Source organism: Oncorhynchus gorbuscha, linkage group LG06, assembly GCF_021184085.1.
Source record: "Oncorhynchus gorbuscha isolate QuinsamMale2020 ecotype Even-year linkage group LG06, OgorEven_v1.0, whole genome shotgun sequence".
NCBI classification, from domain to species: domain Eukaryota; kingdom Metazoa; phylum Chordata; class Actinopteri; order Salmoniformes; family Salmonidae; genus Oncorhynchus; species Oncorhynchus gorbuscha.
Genome location: NC_060178.1, coordinates 79,240,470 through 79,259,093, shown reverse-complemented (window position 1 = coordinate 79,259,093; position 18,624 = coordinate 79,240,470). Strand labels below are relative to the sequence as shown.

General features: G+C 41.8%; 1 protein-coding gene across 2 annotated transcripts in view; it reads right to left on the bottom strand.

The window, feature by feature from the left end:
• crtac1b (cartilage acidic protein 1b) overlaps window positions 1-18,624 on the bottom strand; it is a 70,861-nt gene that overhangs the window by 51,628 nt on the left and 609 nt on the right. For both annotated transcript variants that reach the window (XM_046351947.1, XM_046351946.1), the window contains exons 2-4: window positions 9,810-10,000; window positions 4,517-4,713; window positions 3,935-4,071 (exon numbers count right to left, since the gene is read on the bottom strand). In XM_046351947.1, coding sequence (XP_046207903.1) covers window positions 3,935-4,071; window positions 4,517-4,713; window positions 9,810-9,997 — 522 coding nt within the window. In that variant the 5' untranslated portion in view covers window positions 9,998-10,000. The remainder of the gene's footprint in view (window positions 1-3,934; window positions 4,072-4,516; window positions 4,714-9,809; window positions 10,001-18,624) is intronic.

Sequence of the window (18,624 nt, the reverse complement as noted above, 5' to 3'; positions counted from 1 at the left end):
GCCCTCCAAGACACCTACAACACCAGATGTCACAGGAAGGCCAAGAAGATCATCCGGGACATCAGCCACCTGAGCCACGGCCTGTTCTCCTCGCATCCATCACATTGACACACACAGTACAGGAGCATCATGGCTAAAACTAAGAGACTGGGCAATAGCTTCTACCCCCAGACAATCAGCTCGGAGCTTAACAATTTCACTATACACAGCAACTACATCTGTGACCCTGTGCATGTGACTAAATACAATCTAATCTAATTTCCACTGCGGGACTAAAATGAAAATGACTGTTAAGGAATGTAAATGTCACCACCAGCATCAGATGGTCACAGCTCACTCTCTCAGCACATCCATCTCAGGTAATAGAAACAAACACACACACACAACACAAGTATGATTTAGTGCTGCAGGCTCCAAGGCCATTGAAAATTAGTTACTGGTGTTAAAAGTCAGTGGTTTTCAGTAATGATGCTTCACTCACGCTCATTTCTGTAACCAGTCATTACAGATCAGGAGACTATGCATAATGTGTGTGTGTGTGTGTGTGTGTGTGTGTGTGTGTGTGTGTGTGTGTGTGTGTGTGTGTGTGTGTGTGTGTGTGTGTGTGTGTGTGTGTGTGTGTGTGTGTGTGTGTGTGTGTGTGTGTGTGTGTGTGTGTGTGTGTGTGTGTGTGTGTGTGTGTGTGTGTGTGCATGCATGAATGGCTGTGTGGGCATGTGTGTGTGCGTGTTTTGAAGGCCTTGTGCATTGTGACATTGTTTGACTTAGGGAGGCTATTACAGTCAACAAATCAACTTTGAAATTTGGGTAGGACCAAATATTCACATTTGGAGCTAAAAGTGTAAATAGTTTCCAGATGGCTCTTTATACCAAAGCTCATTTTCGGTCACTAGTCTTTGTCTGAAAGTGGTCCTGTTTCAGTGTCATCTATCACTTTCACATGTCTTAAATCAATAGCTTCCCTTCATCAGTTTGGAAAAGACAAATGATGGCACTTCCCTCCCAAGGAGACTAAAAAACACACATACAGAGGCATGCACACACACACATATACAGAGGCACGTATGCGGAATACACACACACACTGAAGGAGACTAAGAAAGATGCAGTGGTCTAGATGAGTAATTATATCTCTGAGTGAGTGATAGAAGTCTATTTAGAAGTAAATAACACCAAACACATTCATCTTTCTACCTTTTTTTTTCTCTTTTCCCCCACACTTTGTGGCCTTTTTGTGATATGAGTCCAAATTTTAGATTTTTGGTTCCAGCCTCCGTGTCCTTGTGAGACGCGGAGTAGGTGAACGGATGATCTCCACATGTGCGGTTCCCACCATGAAGCATGGAGGAGGAGTTGTAATGGTGTGGGGGTGCTTTGCTGGTGACACTGTCTGGGATTTATTTAGAATTCAAGGCCCAATTAACCAGCATGGGATTTGCCATCCCATCTGGTTTGCGCTTAGTGTGACTATCATTTGTTTTTCAACAGGACAATGACCCAACACACACCTCCAGGTTGTGTAAGGGCTATTTGCCAAGAATAGTGATGGAGTATTGCATCAAATGACCTGGCCTCCACAATCACCCGACCTCAATACAATTGAGATGGTTTGGGATGATTTGGACCGCAGAGTGTAGGATAAGCAGCCAACAAGTGCTCAGCATATGTGGGAACTCCTTCAAGACTGTTGGAAAAGAATTGCAGGTGAAGCTGGTTGAGAGAATGCCAAGAGTGTGCAAAGCTGTCAAGGCAAAGAGTGGCTACCTTGAAGAATCTAAAATATCTGTTAAAATATATGTTGATTTATTTAACACTTTTTTGGTTACTACATGATTCCATATGTGCTATTTCATTTTGTAGAAAATAGTAAAATAAAGACAAAGCCTTGAATGACTAGGTGTTTCCAAACTTTTGACTGGTACTGTATAAATACAAAAAAACATACTGCAACATATCTTATGTTAAAAAAAATCTCTGTGACTCTGGGAATTGTGGTCTTCAAGAGCTTTTGACTGTGTGATTTGGTGGTCCCCTGAAAGGGGGAACAAGACAGAGTGGTTCACATCTTAGGCCTTATTACAACATTTTTCTCTGTCTTTTCCCCCTTTTTTCACACTGTCTTTCACTATAAAGTGTGTTAGGGACGTGAGTGATACAAAATTGAAGTTGATTGATCAGTTGAATTTCCTACCACATACAAATGTGCTATATCTTAATTTGATCTGTGTTGTCAAATGGAATTTTCCCGTGCAGCAGGAAATACAAACAGTGTATACAAGGTTTAAAAGGCTTCTGAAGTTTGTAATTTACACCTAAGAAAATGTCAGACTTGATTAGCAAAAGATGTATCAACCCTTACAAAAATGTCAATTAATTATAATGGAGGAATATTTTCCTGCTGTGAGAAACTGCTCAAACCACTGGCTTTTATAACCTTGTGGTGCTGCTCCAATGGGGCTATAATGTATATATTATATATCATATTAAAGTACAATGATGAGAAATCTCCATTACATGATGGGGCTCACATCCTGCTCATCAATGACTGCTGTAAACTTAACTCCAACTGTGGATGGGAGAAAAAGAAGGTCCTCTCAGAAAGTATAGGAGAGGTAGATTTTTACAGCTGACGGAAAATGCTTTATTCTCTCATCCATCTCATGACATTAACACACACACACGCACGCACATGCCCGTGCGCAAACACACACACAGTACACACACACAATACACACACTCAAGGAGACCACACACTCAAGGAGACTAAGATTTTGGACCGTTGTAAAGGTATTGTCATATTAAAAGGAGATCTCTTCCTATGGGCTTGGCTCCTCTCCCATGCCCAGTCAGATGAGACTGCAGTCAGAAAATCGATTCTAATACCGTCCGTACTGTACCTCACTGGGTAACAGCTTTATCCCTCAACCTGGGGTGGGGTAGAGAGGACTGTAGTCATGATTACAGAAATATGCTGTTCTGCCTATCTCCATTTGGCCCATACACTGGCCATCCATTGCCACATTATTTTACTGTGTGTGTGTGTGTGTGTGTGTGTGTGTGTGTGTGTGTGTGTGTGTGTGTGTGTGTGTGTGTGTGTGTGTGTGTGTGTGTGTGTGTGTGTGTGTGTGTGTGTGTGTGTGTGTGTGTGTGTGTGTGTGTGTGTGTGTGTGTGTGTGTGCGCGTGCAAGTGCATGCATGCATGTTTGTTTAAATGCATGTGTTTGTCTGTGTCATTGTATTCTGTGTGTATGCGTGACTGTGTGTAGACATAATTTCTCCCCTTGTATGTCAGTCTGTAGAATGAACGAGCCCATTGTTTTGTAATTACAGCGGTGCACTGAGCAAAAGAGGAGACAGAACACCACATCTCTTTTCTAATGAACTGTCATAACACACACTGAGGAGGGCGGGACACACAGCAAGCATGAATTATGACTACGCACCTACAGTCACAAACACACACACAGACACACACACAAATATAAAACCCACATCATAATATGGGCTGGGAGAAGAGACACTAAACAGAAAGCCTGAGTTATTGTTGATATGCTCAAATGAGATAAGAGGTTAGTAATGGGGTGTAAAGGACAGAAACTGACATAGAATGACAGATCTGTTTAGAGAGAGCTGTGTATAGTGAGTTCTGCAGTGTGAGTGTGTTTCTCAGTCTGAGCGTGTGTGTGTGTGTGTGTGTGTGTGTGTGTGTGTGTGTGTGTGTGTGTGTGTGTGTGTGTGTGTGTGTGTGTGTGTGTGTGTGTGTGTGTGTGTGTGTGTGTGTGTGTGTGTGTGTGTGTGTGTGTGTGTTTCTCAGTCTGTGTGTGTGTGTGTGTGTGTGTGTGTGTGTGTGTGTGTGTGTGTGTGTGTGTGTGTGTGTGTGTGTGTGTGTGTGTGTGTGTGTGTGTGTGTGTGTGTGTGTGTGTGGCTCTTGTACCTTTCGGTCTACGCAGGCTACAGATCGTCCAGCCAAGCGGTTGGCTACATCGCGGTGTTCGTTAATATCATCGTTTAACAGATCTTCAAACCGGCCATTACGGAACTTAAAGAGCTTATCAGAGTAGGTGGCACGACCTTCAGGAGAGGAGGAGGATAGAAGAGGAGAGGAGGTGGAGGAGGAGGAGGAGGAGAGGAAAGAAAAGAACAGAGAATATTTTAGATTTAAATGAAGATAAAACTTCTAGATTCCTATACAACCATTTTGGGGGTAAATAAAGTAGAGAAAATGATAAAGCTGTGATATTGTAGTTTTGGCAGTCAGTCCTATAAACTCTCTGAAGATTAATAGCGACACAAAGTCCTTATCTGTTACCTGATGAAGTCTGTGATTAGAAATGTTTATCTCTGCTATATTGATCCTCCCTTCCGTGTTTGTGTCTGAAGAGAGATGAGAGGACATGATCCGTGTGTATGTTTGTGTACTCGTGTGTGTGTATATTAGTGCATGTGCGGGTGTATGTACAGTATATATGCTTAAACGTATGCATGCATCTCTGTGTGTGTGTGTATGCATGTCTACCTGAGAAGGCGTTGTTGGTATTGAGCACATAGATCTCCTCTCTTCCGTCTCCATCAATGTCGCAGGCTGTCACTCCGATGGCATTGCCTTGGCGATCTCTCAGAGCATAGAAAGGGGAGCTACGGTTGTCAACAGCAATGTTGACCAGTCTCTTCCTCTGCTTGTCGTACTTCAGAACCAGGTTGGGACCATTGTACCTGTAAGAGACCAACAACAGAGTTAAAGGCTGCACATCATGTAAACCCTTTGACCTAGGCAATAGCAACATCAGAGTTACAGGGCACAGAGTTCCAGTGTTAACTTTAATATTTGCATAAATAATCGTTACCTTTTCATGGACATTATTCTAACGGAAGTTTTGAGAGATCGTACTTGAAGATTTGTGAGGCAATGTTAGGGCAAATAGTACCTGTTTTAAGAAGAGTTCATTGTCGCCCATAGGGCTGCACCTACAATCATCAATCAATCATGGGGGAACAACAGGGAGTAATTGCCTTCTTTTATTTACTGGCCTCAAGATCGTGTTAACCCTCTGAGCTAAAGTTGAGGTATTAGTAAACACCAGTTTATGTCTTGTACCTTCAGGTATTTAGAATAATGTAAAAATGTTCAAGCCCCATCTAAGGTTCATAAGAGTTCCCTTAGAAAAATCAGTTTCTAAAACTGTGTGTAGTTACTACAGTAGTTATAGGCTGGATGTTATAGGTTGTCGATGTTATTTCTTAAAAGTCTATGCAGTTTTGGGGAGGGGGGGGTTCTAAGCTGACATATGGAATTGTTTTAGGAAGGTCACACCATGGATCATTTAACTATTTGATTTTGAATTTTAGGACCCCTTTAGGTATCCCCCAGAAATATTAAAACAATTATTTATAATATTACGTTATTGACGTGTCTTTCTTATATCTAGGAAATAGAAGAAAGCTTTGGAAATATTTGTAGTTTTTTGACACATTTAACCCCTTATTTTTATAGGCCCATGACACCATCATGTTTGTGAAAGTCTACCCTGGGGTCATATTCGTTTGTAGCCCAAACGGTTCGGACACTACAGACAAAAGTTGGCAAATTAGCGTTACTGATTTCAGTCCCGTGAGGCTTGTGGGGGGTCGTAGAGCAAAACAGAAAACACCATCATATTTGTGAGAGTCTCCCCTTTCTATAGAATGGTATTAGTTTGTAGGCTAAACCGTTCAAATGCTACAGTTGTTTTTGTGAGAAGACGGATTTCCGGATGTCTGTTGGTCTGAAACAGTGCTGTAGCTCTGACACTTTCCATCGCAGATGCAGCAGTGAAACATAGGCAGATGCGGAGAATTGAGACACAGCCCATGCAAAAACACAGATCTCAAGCTTAAACCGATGGATTCTTTATGTTACTTAGATTCAATCAAATGTATTTATAAAGCCCTTTTTACATCAGATGTCACAAAGTGCTATACACACACCGGTACACATAGGCTGGATGTTATAGGCAGTAGATGTTATAGGCTGTTTGTTATAGGCTGTAGATGTTAAAGACTGGATGCTATAGGCCATAGATGGAGCAGAGAGATGATGGGAGGTCAAACAGAGTAATCCTCTCATTTATGGACACTTATCTGACGACCAGTGCTATCCATCTTCCTTGGGACGTCCCAACCCTAAAACTTAAACCTTCAATTTAACCCCTCCCCTTACCATAACCATGACTCTTACTTTAACCATTTTAAAATGTCAACCTCAATTGGGTAGGGACGTGCCGGGGATCCCAGATAGCACATACCCTTATCTGACCTCAGTAATTCACTGACAACCCGTCTCATACTTTGACTATAGATGTGTTCTATGGAGCATAGACATACATTAAACTGTGTCTCATCTCGGAAACCCAGAACCAAATATCGCGTGAGATCTGGTTCTGGGGAGAGAGGTTGAGACTGAACTATGTCAAAATATGTGTCTATGGAATAATAATGCTGCTCAAAGATATACATGTATACAGTAGGCTATGTCCCAGTATTTTATGTCTGAGGGACAGGTTTACTTCCAAAGTGCCAGGTTAAAACACCAAAAAATACAATCTAAAACATTAAACTATGTTAATTTACAATTTACTTTTTTATATATCTCACCATTATTTAATCTGTGTCCTCAATGTTCCCTTTAGAAAATATATGCACCTGGTTCAAATCTGGCCATTTGTCATGAATAATGAATAAAGGAGAAGAGAAGGGGATCTTCAGACAATGTGAAGGTTACCAGCCTGCTCTGATGAAAGGTTTGATGCCAAAACATCTTGTTTTTAAGAATAAAGGACCACTTCTTATTGAACTTCCAATCACTTAACTTCAACTAGATGCCACACTTCACTAAACTATATCATAGTCATGGGATGACAGTGCTTAATTTCACCATCCCTGTCTCTGCCCCTCCCTCCACTCTCCTGTATACTGCAGTCTCGCCAAACCTCTATCAGTGTAGCGCCATCCAGCATTATCCATTCTCATGAGCACCACTTGTCGAAGACTCAGGTCACCCTTATACACTTTCGTCCTGTAAAACACTTTCTTTTTCATCCTTGTTCAGCCCTTCTCTCTCTTCCATTAGCTCAGAAAATGACAGATCTCTTCCCCCCTTTTCTTGTACATTTAGCTAAGTGAGTGACAGAACACTTCCTACCCTTGGTCAGAAATGATAGATCCCTTTCCCCCTATGTTTAGTTCAGTGAAGTAAAGATACCTTAACATAAGAGCAAGAGCTACGGACCTATTTAAACTTTAGTTAAGCAAACGATAGATCACTTTCCATTTTTCCCACCTTGTTGGGGTTATTGGAGAGATCACTATCTTGTCTTGGAATTGCTGTAATTGTCTCTTAGGTCCATAAATGGAAGAAAGCGTTTTACTGCTATAAACTCCCTGATTCTCCTGTTACTGTGAGAACGAATCAATTTTCCTCTTGAAACAGAATGGGATTTCACATTTTATAACAGATAAGACATTTTGTTATGTAATTATCTGTAATAGACATAATTTGTGATAGTACCACCTTGTATTTCACTTACTGTTGAAGCATGTCATGGTGGATTTTCTTGAGGCAGGAGTGAATTTAAACAGAATAGAGGTTGTTTTAGGTTTGTTTCTGTAATGTTACATAAAGGTTGATGTCATTTTGGCCACCCTGTGAATTTTCTATAAAACATGCCCTTGTGGATTTTCTTGAAGCAGGAATAAATGTAACAAGGTCAAACATAATTGAGAGTATATTGAATAGGCTGTTTTATAACAGTTTTGACCAGAGTCATATACAGTGCCTTCAGAAAGTATTCAGACCCCTTGACTTTTTCCACATTTTGTTACAGCCTTATTCTAAAACGGATTAAATAAAAACAGATTCTTAGCAATCTACACACAATACCCCATAAAGACAAAGCAAAAACAGGTTTTTAGAAAATGTTGCAAATTGATTTTTTTTTAAAATCCTTATTTACTACGTATTCAGAATCTTTGCTATGAGACTCAAAATTGAGCTCAGGTGCACCTGTTTCCATTGATCATCCTTCAGATGTTCCTACAACTTGATTGGAGTCGACCTGTGGTAAATTCAATTGATTGGACATGACTTGGAAAGGCACACACCTGTCTATATAAGAACCCACAGTTGACAGTGCATGTTAGAGCACAAACCAAGCCATGAGGTCAAAGGAATTGTCCGTAGAGCTCTGAGACAGGATTGTGTCGAAGCACAGATCAAGGGAAGGGTACCAAAACATTTCTGCATCATTGAAGGTCTCCACGAGTACAGTGGCATTCTTAAATGGAAGAAGTTTGAAACCACCAAGACTCTTCCTAGAGCTGGCCGCCCGGCCTAACTGAGCAATCGGAGGAGAGGGGCCTTGGTCAGGGAGGTGACCAAGAAGCCAATGGTCACTCTGACAGAGCTCTAGAGTTCATCTGTGGAGATGGGAGAACCTTCCAGAAGGACAACCATCTCTGCAGCACTTTACCCATCAGGCCTTTATGGTAGAGTGGCCAAATGGAAGCCACTCCTCAGTAAAAGGCATATGACAGCCTGCTTGGAGTTTGTCAAAAGGCACCTAAAGACACTCAGACCTCAAGAAACAAGATTTTCTGGTATGAGGAAACCAAGATAGAACTAAGGGCACTCTCATGATGTCTGGAGGAAACCTGGTACCATCCCTACTGTGAAGTATGGTGGTGGCCGCATAATGTTGTGGGGATGTTTTTCAATGGCAGAGACTGGGAGACTAGCCAGGATCGAGGCAAAGATGAACAAAGCAAAGTACAGAGACATCCTTGACATCCTGCTCCAGAGTGCTCAGGACCTCAGACTGGGTTGAAGGTTCACCTTCCAACAGGACAACAACCCTAAGCACACAGCCAAGACACTGCAAGGGGGACTTCGGGACAAGGCTCTGAATGTCCTTGAGTGGCCCAGCCAGAGCCCCGACTTGAACCGGATCAAACATCTCTGGAGAGACCTGAATATAGCTGTGCAGCAACGGCCCCTTTCCAACCTGACAGAGCTTGAGAGGATCTGCAAAAAAGAATGGGAGAAACTCCCCAAATACAGGTGTGCCAAGCTTGTAGTGTCATACCCAAGAAGCCTCGAGGCTGTAATCGCTGCCAAAGGTGCTTTAACAAAGTACTGAGTAAAGGGTCTGAATCCTTACCTAAATGTGATATTTCCGTTTTTAATTTTTATAAATGGGTAAAAATGTGTGCCACTTTCTCAATAATTGACGCTTCTGCATTGTGCTGTTTATTTATAATAGTTTTCAAAACCAATGACGATGTCCAGTGAAAGCATATATGCAATTTGTTTACACAACAACAGTATAGACTTGGAAACACAAACCTCTACGGGATCGGTGTCCCTATACCAGGACAGTTGAGCTAAAGTGCCCTAATGTGATTAGCATGACGTTGTAAGTAACAACAAACTTTCCTAGACATAGACATGTCTTATATGGGCAGAAATCTTACATTTATGTTAATCTAACTGCACTGTCCAATTTACAGTAGCTATTACAGTGAAAAATGCCATGCTATTGTTTGAGGAGAGTGTTCAACAACAAAAAACTTTTATCACTGCAACTGGCTTGCTACATTCACCTCTGAAGGTAAATAAGTTCTTCTAAGTTCTTTTGATTGGTTCTGAGACCTTCTAACTTACTCACCTGGCTATGAACATCTCCAGATTATCCACTGCTTCCTATGTCTAACATAGTCTGGATCTGACACATTCTGACTAGTTCTAATTAGTTCTATTGACCATGACACTCACTCACCCGGCTACAAACATCTCAAGGTCTCCATCGTTGTCTACGTCGGTGACAGCCACTCCGTAGTTGAGCTGGGTGGGATTGTTGTCATAGTCCGGAGGAAGCATGGTCTCTGTGACCGCTGAGAACATGGGCTCTGACCGTTGGGCCGCAGAGAGGACAGGGAGGAATATACACACCCACAGGGACATCATCACCTGCAGACAGAATAACAACCTTAGGGATGCAAAATTTTAGCATTGTTCCTTTTCTGGAAATCCTGGTTTGAAAATTCTACATTTTCTGCATATTCCCTTCCGATTCCGGAAATCTTCTAAGCAGGACTTCTGGATAACCTTTATATTTTGGTCAAGTTAGCATAATTTTGCAACCCTCCACACCCTCAGAACAGATGGGCAGTGGAGGTGAAAATATGACATCACATTGACATCACATTCTGGATGAAAACTGTCTTTCTGGTTGAGAAGATTATAACCAGAACCAAACCAAATAGTCACTATTACAACCAGGTAAATACTTGTTTTTTTCATAACAAAATGTAATGGAAAAGGTGTCAGGCATATTGTAACCATCGATGGCCACCAGATTATCACCAGTTGATCTCGCATTAAACCATCAATAAGTGCTAAATTCACCAACACAGCTGATCTCATTTGCAACCATTATTGGTCACCTCATAACTGCACCATAAAAGCTGATGTCGATGACACCTTCTGTCCTGCTTGCTACCAAGGTCTTTGAACATACAATACCAGTCAAAAGTTTGGACACACCTACTCATTCAAGGGTTTTTCTTTGTTTTTAATATTTTCTACATTGTAGAATAATAGGAAAGGCATCAAAAATCTGAAATAACACAACCAGCTTCATGAGGAAATGCATTTCACCTGAAATGCATTTCAATTAACAGGTGGGCCTTTTCCAACAGTCTGAGCACTTGCTGGCTGCATTTCCTTCACTCTGTGGTCCAACTCATCCCAAACTATCTCAATTGGGTTGAGATCGGGTGACTGTGGAGGCCAGGTCATTTGATGCAACACAACATCACTCTCCTTCTTGGTCAAATAGCCCTTACACAGCCTGGAGGTGTGTTTTGGGTCATTGTCCTGTTGTGGTGCATTGTCCATGCTGTGGTAAACATGCTGATTAAATGTGCATTGAATTCTAAATAAATCACAGACAGTGTCACCAGCAAAGCACCCCCACACCATCACACCTCCTCCTCCATGCTTCACGGTGGGAACCACACACGTGGAGATCCTCCGTTCACCTACTTCACGTCTCACTAAAAAACTCAAATTTGGACTCATCAGACCAAAGGACAGATTTCCACTGGTCTAATGTCCATTGCTCTTGTTTTTTGGCCCAAGCAAGGCTCTTCTTATTATTGGTGTCTTTTAGTAGTGGTTTCTTTGCAGAAATTCGACCATGAAGACCTGATTCACGCAGTCTCCTCTGAACAGTGGATGTTGAGATGTGTCTGTTTCTTGAACTCTGTGAAGCATTTATTTGTGCTGCAATTTCTGAGGCTGGTAACTCTAATGAACTTATCCTCTGCAACAGAGGTAACTCTGCATCTTTTTCCTGTGGCGTTCCTCATGAGAGCCAGTTTCATCATAGCACTTTATGGTTTATGTAACTGCACTTGAAGGAATTTTCAAAATTCTTGACCTTCATGCCTTAAAGTAATGCTTGACTGTCATTTATGTTTACTTATTTGAGCTGTTCTTGCCATAATATGGACTTGGTCTTTTACCAAATAGGACTTATGTATACCTACCCTACCTACCTTACCTTGCCACAACACAACTGATTGGCTCAAACGCATTAAGAAGGAAATCAATTTTAACAATGTACGTTTTACATGACACACCTGTTAATTGAAATGCATTCCAGGTAACTACCTCATGAAGCTGGTTGAGGGAATGCCAAAAGTGTGCAAAGCTGTCATCAAGGCAAAGGGTGGCTAGAATCTAAAATCTAAAATATATTTTAATTTGTTTAGGTGTTATTTCATAGTTTTGATGTCTTCACTATTATTCTACAATGTAGAAAATAGTCCAAATAAAGAAAAACCCTTGAATGAGTAGGTGTGTCCAAACTTATGACTGGTACTGTATATTCGCCCTCTGGTGGGTATTATCATCGGAAAAACTTAGTCCTACATTATGTGCAGACATTTTAACAATCATTACGTACAACTGAAATAATCTCTACTGTGGTAATTTTTGTATGCATGGAAAACTTATGTTGGTGTACCCTACTCTTACTATTTGATCAGTTTCCAATCTATGCAGTTCATTAAATACCACTGTCTTTAAAACAATTGTCTGGTATGGCCATTTCTTATCAAGATCTGGAGTAAAATATTCCTGGACTGTCCATATTTGAAATGTGGAACTAAATTTCGTGATTCATTTTTTACATTTTTTTATCAAAATATAATTTAGGCTAATAAAGTTATTTCAAATGGCATATGGTTTTTGATGCTCCTGATGCTCGATATTTCATTGCGGGTGGGAGTAGAGAACCTAGAAGCAGCTGTCTGGTATCATAATCACTTGACACAGATCGGCTAGTTTATTTTTGTGGGTTGTAATGCGTAGCACAGCACTACATTATGCCCGTTGGTTGCAAAGCTCTCGTCTTGTCTCCATAAAAAATAATTCTGACCATTAAAAAGACAATAACAAAACAGTCTTCTACAACCATAACGAGGCAATGGCAACCAGTTTTGACCGCTGGGGAAGGTCATTCCCATTGTAAATGTCAAGCACACACATACATACACACACTGAACCTGATGGCCTTATAAAAGCTGACAACTTGATTTACCAACTGACTGTATAAACACCAAAAGCCATCATCACAGTCCCTCAGTTCTAATGTAATACAACAGAACCATTCTCATCTCAGCTCCCTGGTGCTGTGGATTCACTCACTGCTTAGTGCTTACACACACCGTTCTGCTTTGCCTCTGTCTGGGTGATATATGACTCTTTAACATCCTCCTCAACAATTCAATTTGAGATAAAACGGCATCATTGTCCCAGTAATCGGTGTAGGGTAATAGCAAGCTGTGTTTGTGTATGTGTTTGTGTGTGCATGCAGCATGCATGTGTAAGTTTGGGCTTGCATCTATGTGTGTGTGTGTGTGTGTGTGTGTGTGTGTGTGTGTGTGTGTGTGTGTGTGTGTGTGTGTGTGTGTGTGTGTGTGTGTGTGTGTGTGTGTGTGTGTGTGTGTGTGTGTGTGTGTGTGTGTGTGTGTGTGTGTGTGTGTGTGTGTGCACATTCATGTGTACATCCGCGTGTCAGAGGAGGCTGGTGGGAGGGGCTATAAGTGGATGGGCTCATTGTAATGGCTGGAATTGAATACATGGGATGGAGTCAAACATGAGCTTTCCATATGTTTGATACAGTTCCATTCATTCCATTCCAGCCATTACAATGAGCCCGTCCTCCTATAGCTCCTCCCCCCAGCCTCATTGGCCGTGTGTGTGGGCAGCACAGTGATAAGAGGGTAGCGTTCAGCAAAGACAGTCTTGCGTTCATCACCTCTGGGTTAATGAATGGTAGAGAAGGGAAGAGATGTGGCCGTTTCTACCCATTAGAAGCGAGCATAATGACTGATGAGTCTGAGAAATACAGACCATTGTACAGGCCTGCTAATGCTCTGTAATAGATAAGAGGGCAGAACATATATTATAAAAGGGGAGGACAGGAAGGGATGGATGAGTAATGGAACTTTGACCGAAAAATTATAACTACATAAAATATGAAGGAAAATGTGTTATGTTTTATAGGTGCAATGTTGGCCAGTGGTTGGTGAGAAAGTTTAAGGGTATACCACTTAAATAGAAACAAACTAACAAAGTACATGTATTGATCAATTAATAATTACCCGATGCTGCACACTCCTACCCTACTACAAAGATTAAAGATGTGTCACGTTGTATAATGATAGGAGGCAGGGAACCAGGTGTGCGTAATGAGACAAGCCAGTCCGGGGTTGGTGATAATGAATCCAATTCAGTGACGCGTAGAAGACCAGTGACGTAGACCTCCGGAGCTGGTGAACGGAATGAGAAGCAGTACCGGCGGGATCCGTGGCAAGATGGCACCGACAGAGAGGGCTGTCTCGCTTCTAGTCCTTAAGAAACTTTGCAGTATTTTGTTTTACATTGTTAGCCCAGAAAATCTTGCCCAGAAAAAGTGTTATTACATACAGCCGGGAAGAATTACTGGATATCAGAGTGACGTCTACTTACCAGCACAATGACTAGGAATACGACTTTCCCACCCAGGGAATTTTAACTGATTCCAGAGGCCTTCCCAAAACAACGCCGACGGAAAAGAGGGAGAGGTGGAGGCGCGCACACCACCCACCGCATCCAAGTATATTACTCGCTAATGTCCAGTCCCTAGATAACAGGGTCAATGAAATCAGGGCAAGGGTTGCTTTCTAGAGAGACATCAGGGATTGTACCATACTCTGTTTCACAAAAACATGGCTTTCTCGGGATATGCTGTCTGAGTCAGTACAGCCACCTGGATTCTCAGTGCGTTGCGCCGACAGGAATAAACATATCCAGGAAGAAGAAGGGCTGGGGTGTATGTTTTATGATTAATGACTCATTGTGTAATTGTAACAACATACAATAACTCAAGTCCTTTTTCTTTTTCACCTGACCTAGAATTCCTCACAATCAAATGAGACCATATTATCTCCCAAGAGAATTCTCATCGATTATTGTCACAGTCATGTATATCCCCCCTCAAGACGATTCCACGACGGCCCTCAAGGAACCTCACTGGACTTTATGCAAACTGGAAACTATATATACTGAGGCTGCATTTATTGTAGCTGGGGATTTTAACAAAGCATATTTGAGAACAAGGCTACCTAAATTGTATCAGTATATTGATTGCAACAATCGCGCTGGAAAAACACAGGACCACTGTTAGGACCATGACTCATACAATTCCCTCCCGCGCCCTCCTTTTGGCAAATCTGACCATGACTCCATTTTGCTCCTCCCTTCCTATAGGCAGAAACTCAAACAGGAAGTACCCGTGCAAAGGACTATTCAACGCTGGTCTGACAAATTGGAATCTATGCTTCAAGATTGTTTTGATCATGCGGACTGGGATATGTTCCGGCTGGCCTCAAAGAATATTATCAACGTATGCGCTGATTCTGTGAGTGTGTTTATAAGGAAGTGTATAGGGGATGTTGTACCCACTGTGACTATTAAAACCTACCCTAACCAAAAACCGTGGATAGATCATTTAGGCAAAACTGAAAGTGTGAACCACCACATTTAACCATGGAAAGGCGATTGAGAATATGTCCGAATACAGTGTAGTTATTCCCTCCGGTGGTGTCCGTGACATGGCTGGTTGAAGACCAAGATCGTCTGTAGACCCTGCCAAATACGTCTCATGTCTAAGCAGACAAACTAAAACACATTTTTTGCCCACTTTGAGGATAATACAGTGCCAACACCGAGGCCCGCTACCAAGGACAGTGGGTTATCCTTCCCCATGGCCGATTTGAGCAAGACATTTAAACGTGTTAACCCTCGCAAGGATCCCTAGCCACGTCCACAGAGCATGTGCAGACCCGCTGGCGGATGTGTTTATAGACATATTCAATCTCTCCCTACCCCTGTCTGCTGTCCCCACATGCTTCAAGATAGCTAACACTGTTCCTTTACCCTTGAATGTAAAGGTGACTGAACTAAATGACTATCACCCCGTAGCACTCACATCTGTCATCATTAAGTGCTTTGAGAGACTAGTCAAGGATCATATAACCTTCACCTTAACTGTCACCCTAGACCCACTTCAATTTGCTTACCACTTAAATAGGTCAACAGATGATGCAATCGCCATCACACCGCACACTGTCCTATCCCATCTGGACAAGAGGAATACCTCTGTAAGAATGATATTCATAGACTATAGCTCAGCATTCAACACCATAGTACCCTCCAAGCTCATCATTAAGCTTGAAGCCCTAGGTCTCAAACCTGCCCTGTGCAATTGGGTCCTGAACTTCCTGACAGGCCAACCCCAGGTTGTGAATAGTAGCACACAACATCTCCACTTTGCTGAACCTCAAAACTGGGGCCCCACAAGGGTGTGTGCTCGGCCCCCTCCTATAATACCTGTTCAACCATGACTGCGTGGCCATGCACGCCTCCAACTCAATCATCAAGATTGCAGACGACACAGCAGTAGTAGGCTTGATTACCAACAATGACGAGACAGCCTACAGGGAGGAGGTGAGGGACAAACTGAAATGGACAAACTGAAATGGTCCACTCACACAGATAGTGTGATGAAGAAGGTGCAGCAGCGCCTCTTCAACCTCAGGTGGCTGAAGAAATTTGGCTTGTCACCTAAAACCCTCACAAACGTTTACAGATGTACAATTAGGAGCATCCTGTGAGCTGTATCACCGCCTGGTATGGCAACTGAACCTCAAACAACCACAAGGCTCTCCAGATGGTGGTGCGGTCTGCACAACGCATCACCGGGGGCAAACTACCTGCCCTCCAGGACACCTACAGCACACAATGTCACAGGAAGACCAAAAAGATAATCAAGGACAAAACAACCCGAGCCACTACCTATTCACCTCGCTACCATCCAGAAGGCGAGGTCAGTACAGGTGCATCAAAGCTGGGACCAAGAGACTGAAAAACAGCTTCTATCTCAAGGACATCAGACTGTTAAACAGCCATCACTAGCACAGAGAGGCTGCTGCCTACATACAGACTTGAAATCATTAGCCACTTTAATAAATGTAACAGAAGTCACTTTAATAATGCCACTTTAATAATGTTTACATATCTTGCATTACTCATCTCATATGTATATACTGTATTTTATACTATCTATTGCAGCTTAGTTTATGCCGCTCTGTCATTGCTCATCCATATATTTATATATTCTTATTCCATTCCTTTGATTAGATTTGTGTGTATTAGGTATTTGTTGTGGAACTGTTAGATATTACTTGTTAGATATTGCTGCACTGTCAGAACTAGAAGCACAAGCATTTTGCGACACTCGCAATAACATCCGCTAACCATGTATATGTGACAATAAAATTTGATTTGATTTATTATTAGATCCTTTGTTAAGCTAGCTTGGTGCCAAACCAAGACAGAGGTCTTACACAAGCTCTACTGCTGCAATGAGACAGCAGCTGCATCTCAATGGTCTAACGTGGCATCCTCTCTTCCCCTCCTTTCTTAATTTGCACTTATCCAAGAGTTGGAACTGTGTTAATCTCAACAGTATAAAAAGTATATTTCTTCTCATTTCTCCTTCACCTGCACGTACAACAAAACGTCTACCAAGTATTTTTGCTTTCACCAGTCCAGCTCTTTCACAACAGGAGAGGAGCAGAGAGGACAGAACGGGACCCTGCTAGTACATTAGGCTTCTACGGTACTACTGTACCTCAAGGACAGATATGAACGGCTCCTGCCTGTTTCTAAACTACCTCGCACTGCAGTAAAACACATTACACTCTCTGGGACGTCCCTTATCACATTGCTCTCCACACCCCTCCCTACAAGAGTTTAGGAAGTTCTAAAGTACTTAGCTATGACTCATATGAAATATGTTTGTCATATATGATATATCATGGTTGTATTTGAGCTGTGAGTAACCTCAATTGCTGATACGCTGACTAAATCAAAACCCACTCTCACACAACCAACAAATCGGACATCAGTGAACAATACAGAAATATAGTCCAAAACCTGCTTTCTTTATGGAAAATAACCAAATTCTCTCCTTCAATACAATAGAATATCACTCTCAATAACGAAATAAGATGATTTGACAGATTGGAACACTGTCGTTTGAAATGGTGAGATGTTTTGGACTTTATTTATGGAGCCATAAAGAGGCCATTACAGTACAGTATGCAAACATCAGCAAGTGTTCACGCCGTGCTCAAATCTTGATAAGACTGCGACAAAGAGCCCCATGCAGCACCAGCATCTTCACAACACGCTGTATGGAGGCTCCTCTCTGTGAAGGACACCATTACTGCACCACACACACACACACACACACACACACACACACACACACACACACACACACACACACACACACACACACACACACACACACACACACACACACACACACACACACACACACACACACACACACACACACGGGAGAGCGAGAGAGCCGCCATCAGTGAATTAAAACTGTTCCAGACAGACTGAGTTGAGCTTAGTCATAATCATTCTGACCAATCAACAGTTTAGAGGAATGCTACTTCATCAGGAGATTTTCTGAAAAAGTGAAAAGCAGCAAGAGCCCTCATCACACACACAAACACACACCATCTTCAAATCAGAGCCAAGGCACTTATACAATCATACTAATGGCCAATTACAACACTTACTGCTCTCAAATAGGTCCAACTTGACACTCAGCACAAACTACGAATGTATTTAAATATTTCACTGCAATTCAATCACATCTGATTAGCTCTGAAAAATAATTAATAACTGATTAGCTCGATAAAATTAAAAAAAAAAATGAGTCACAGTTTATTTGGATAGTCCATTGTAGATGCTCTACTTACCATCTGTTGATATGCTAATGTTAGGGTTAGGTTTAAAATGAGGGTTAGGGTAAAGGTTAAGGTTAGGGCTAGGATAAGGGTAAGGGTTAACTTGAGGGTTAGGATAGGGGTTATAAGATGTTATTTTTCATCAACCATCAACCATTAATTCATTAATGAATTAATGTAATCATTACAATAAATAAATCCATTCTAGCC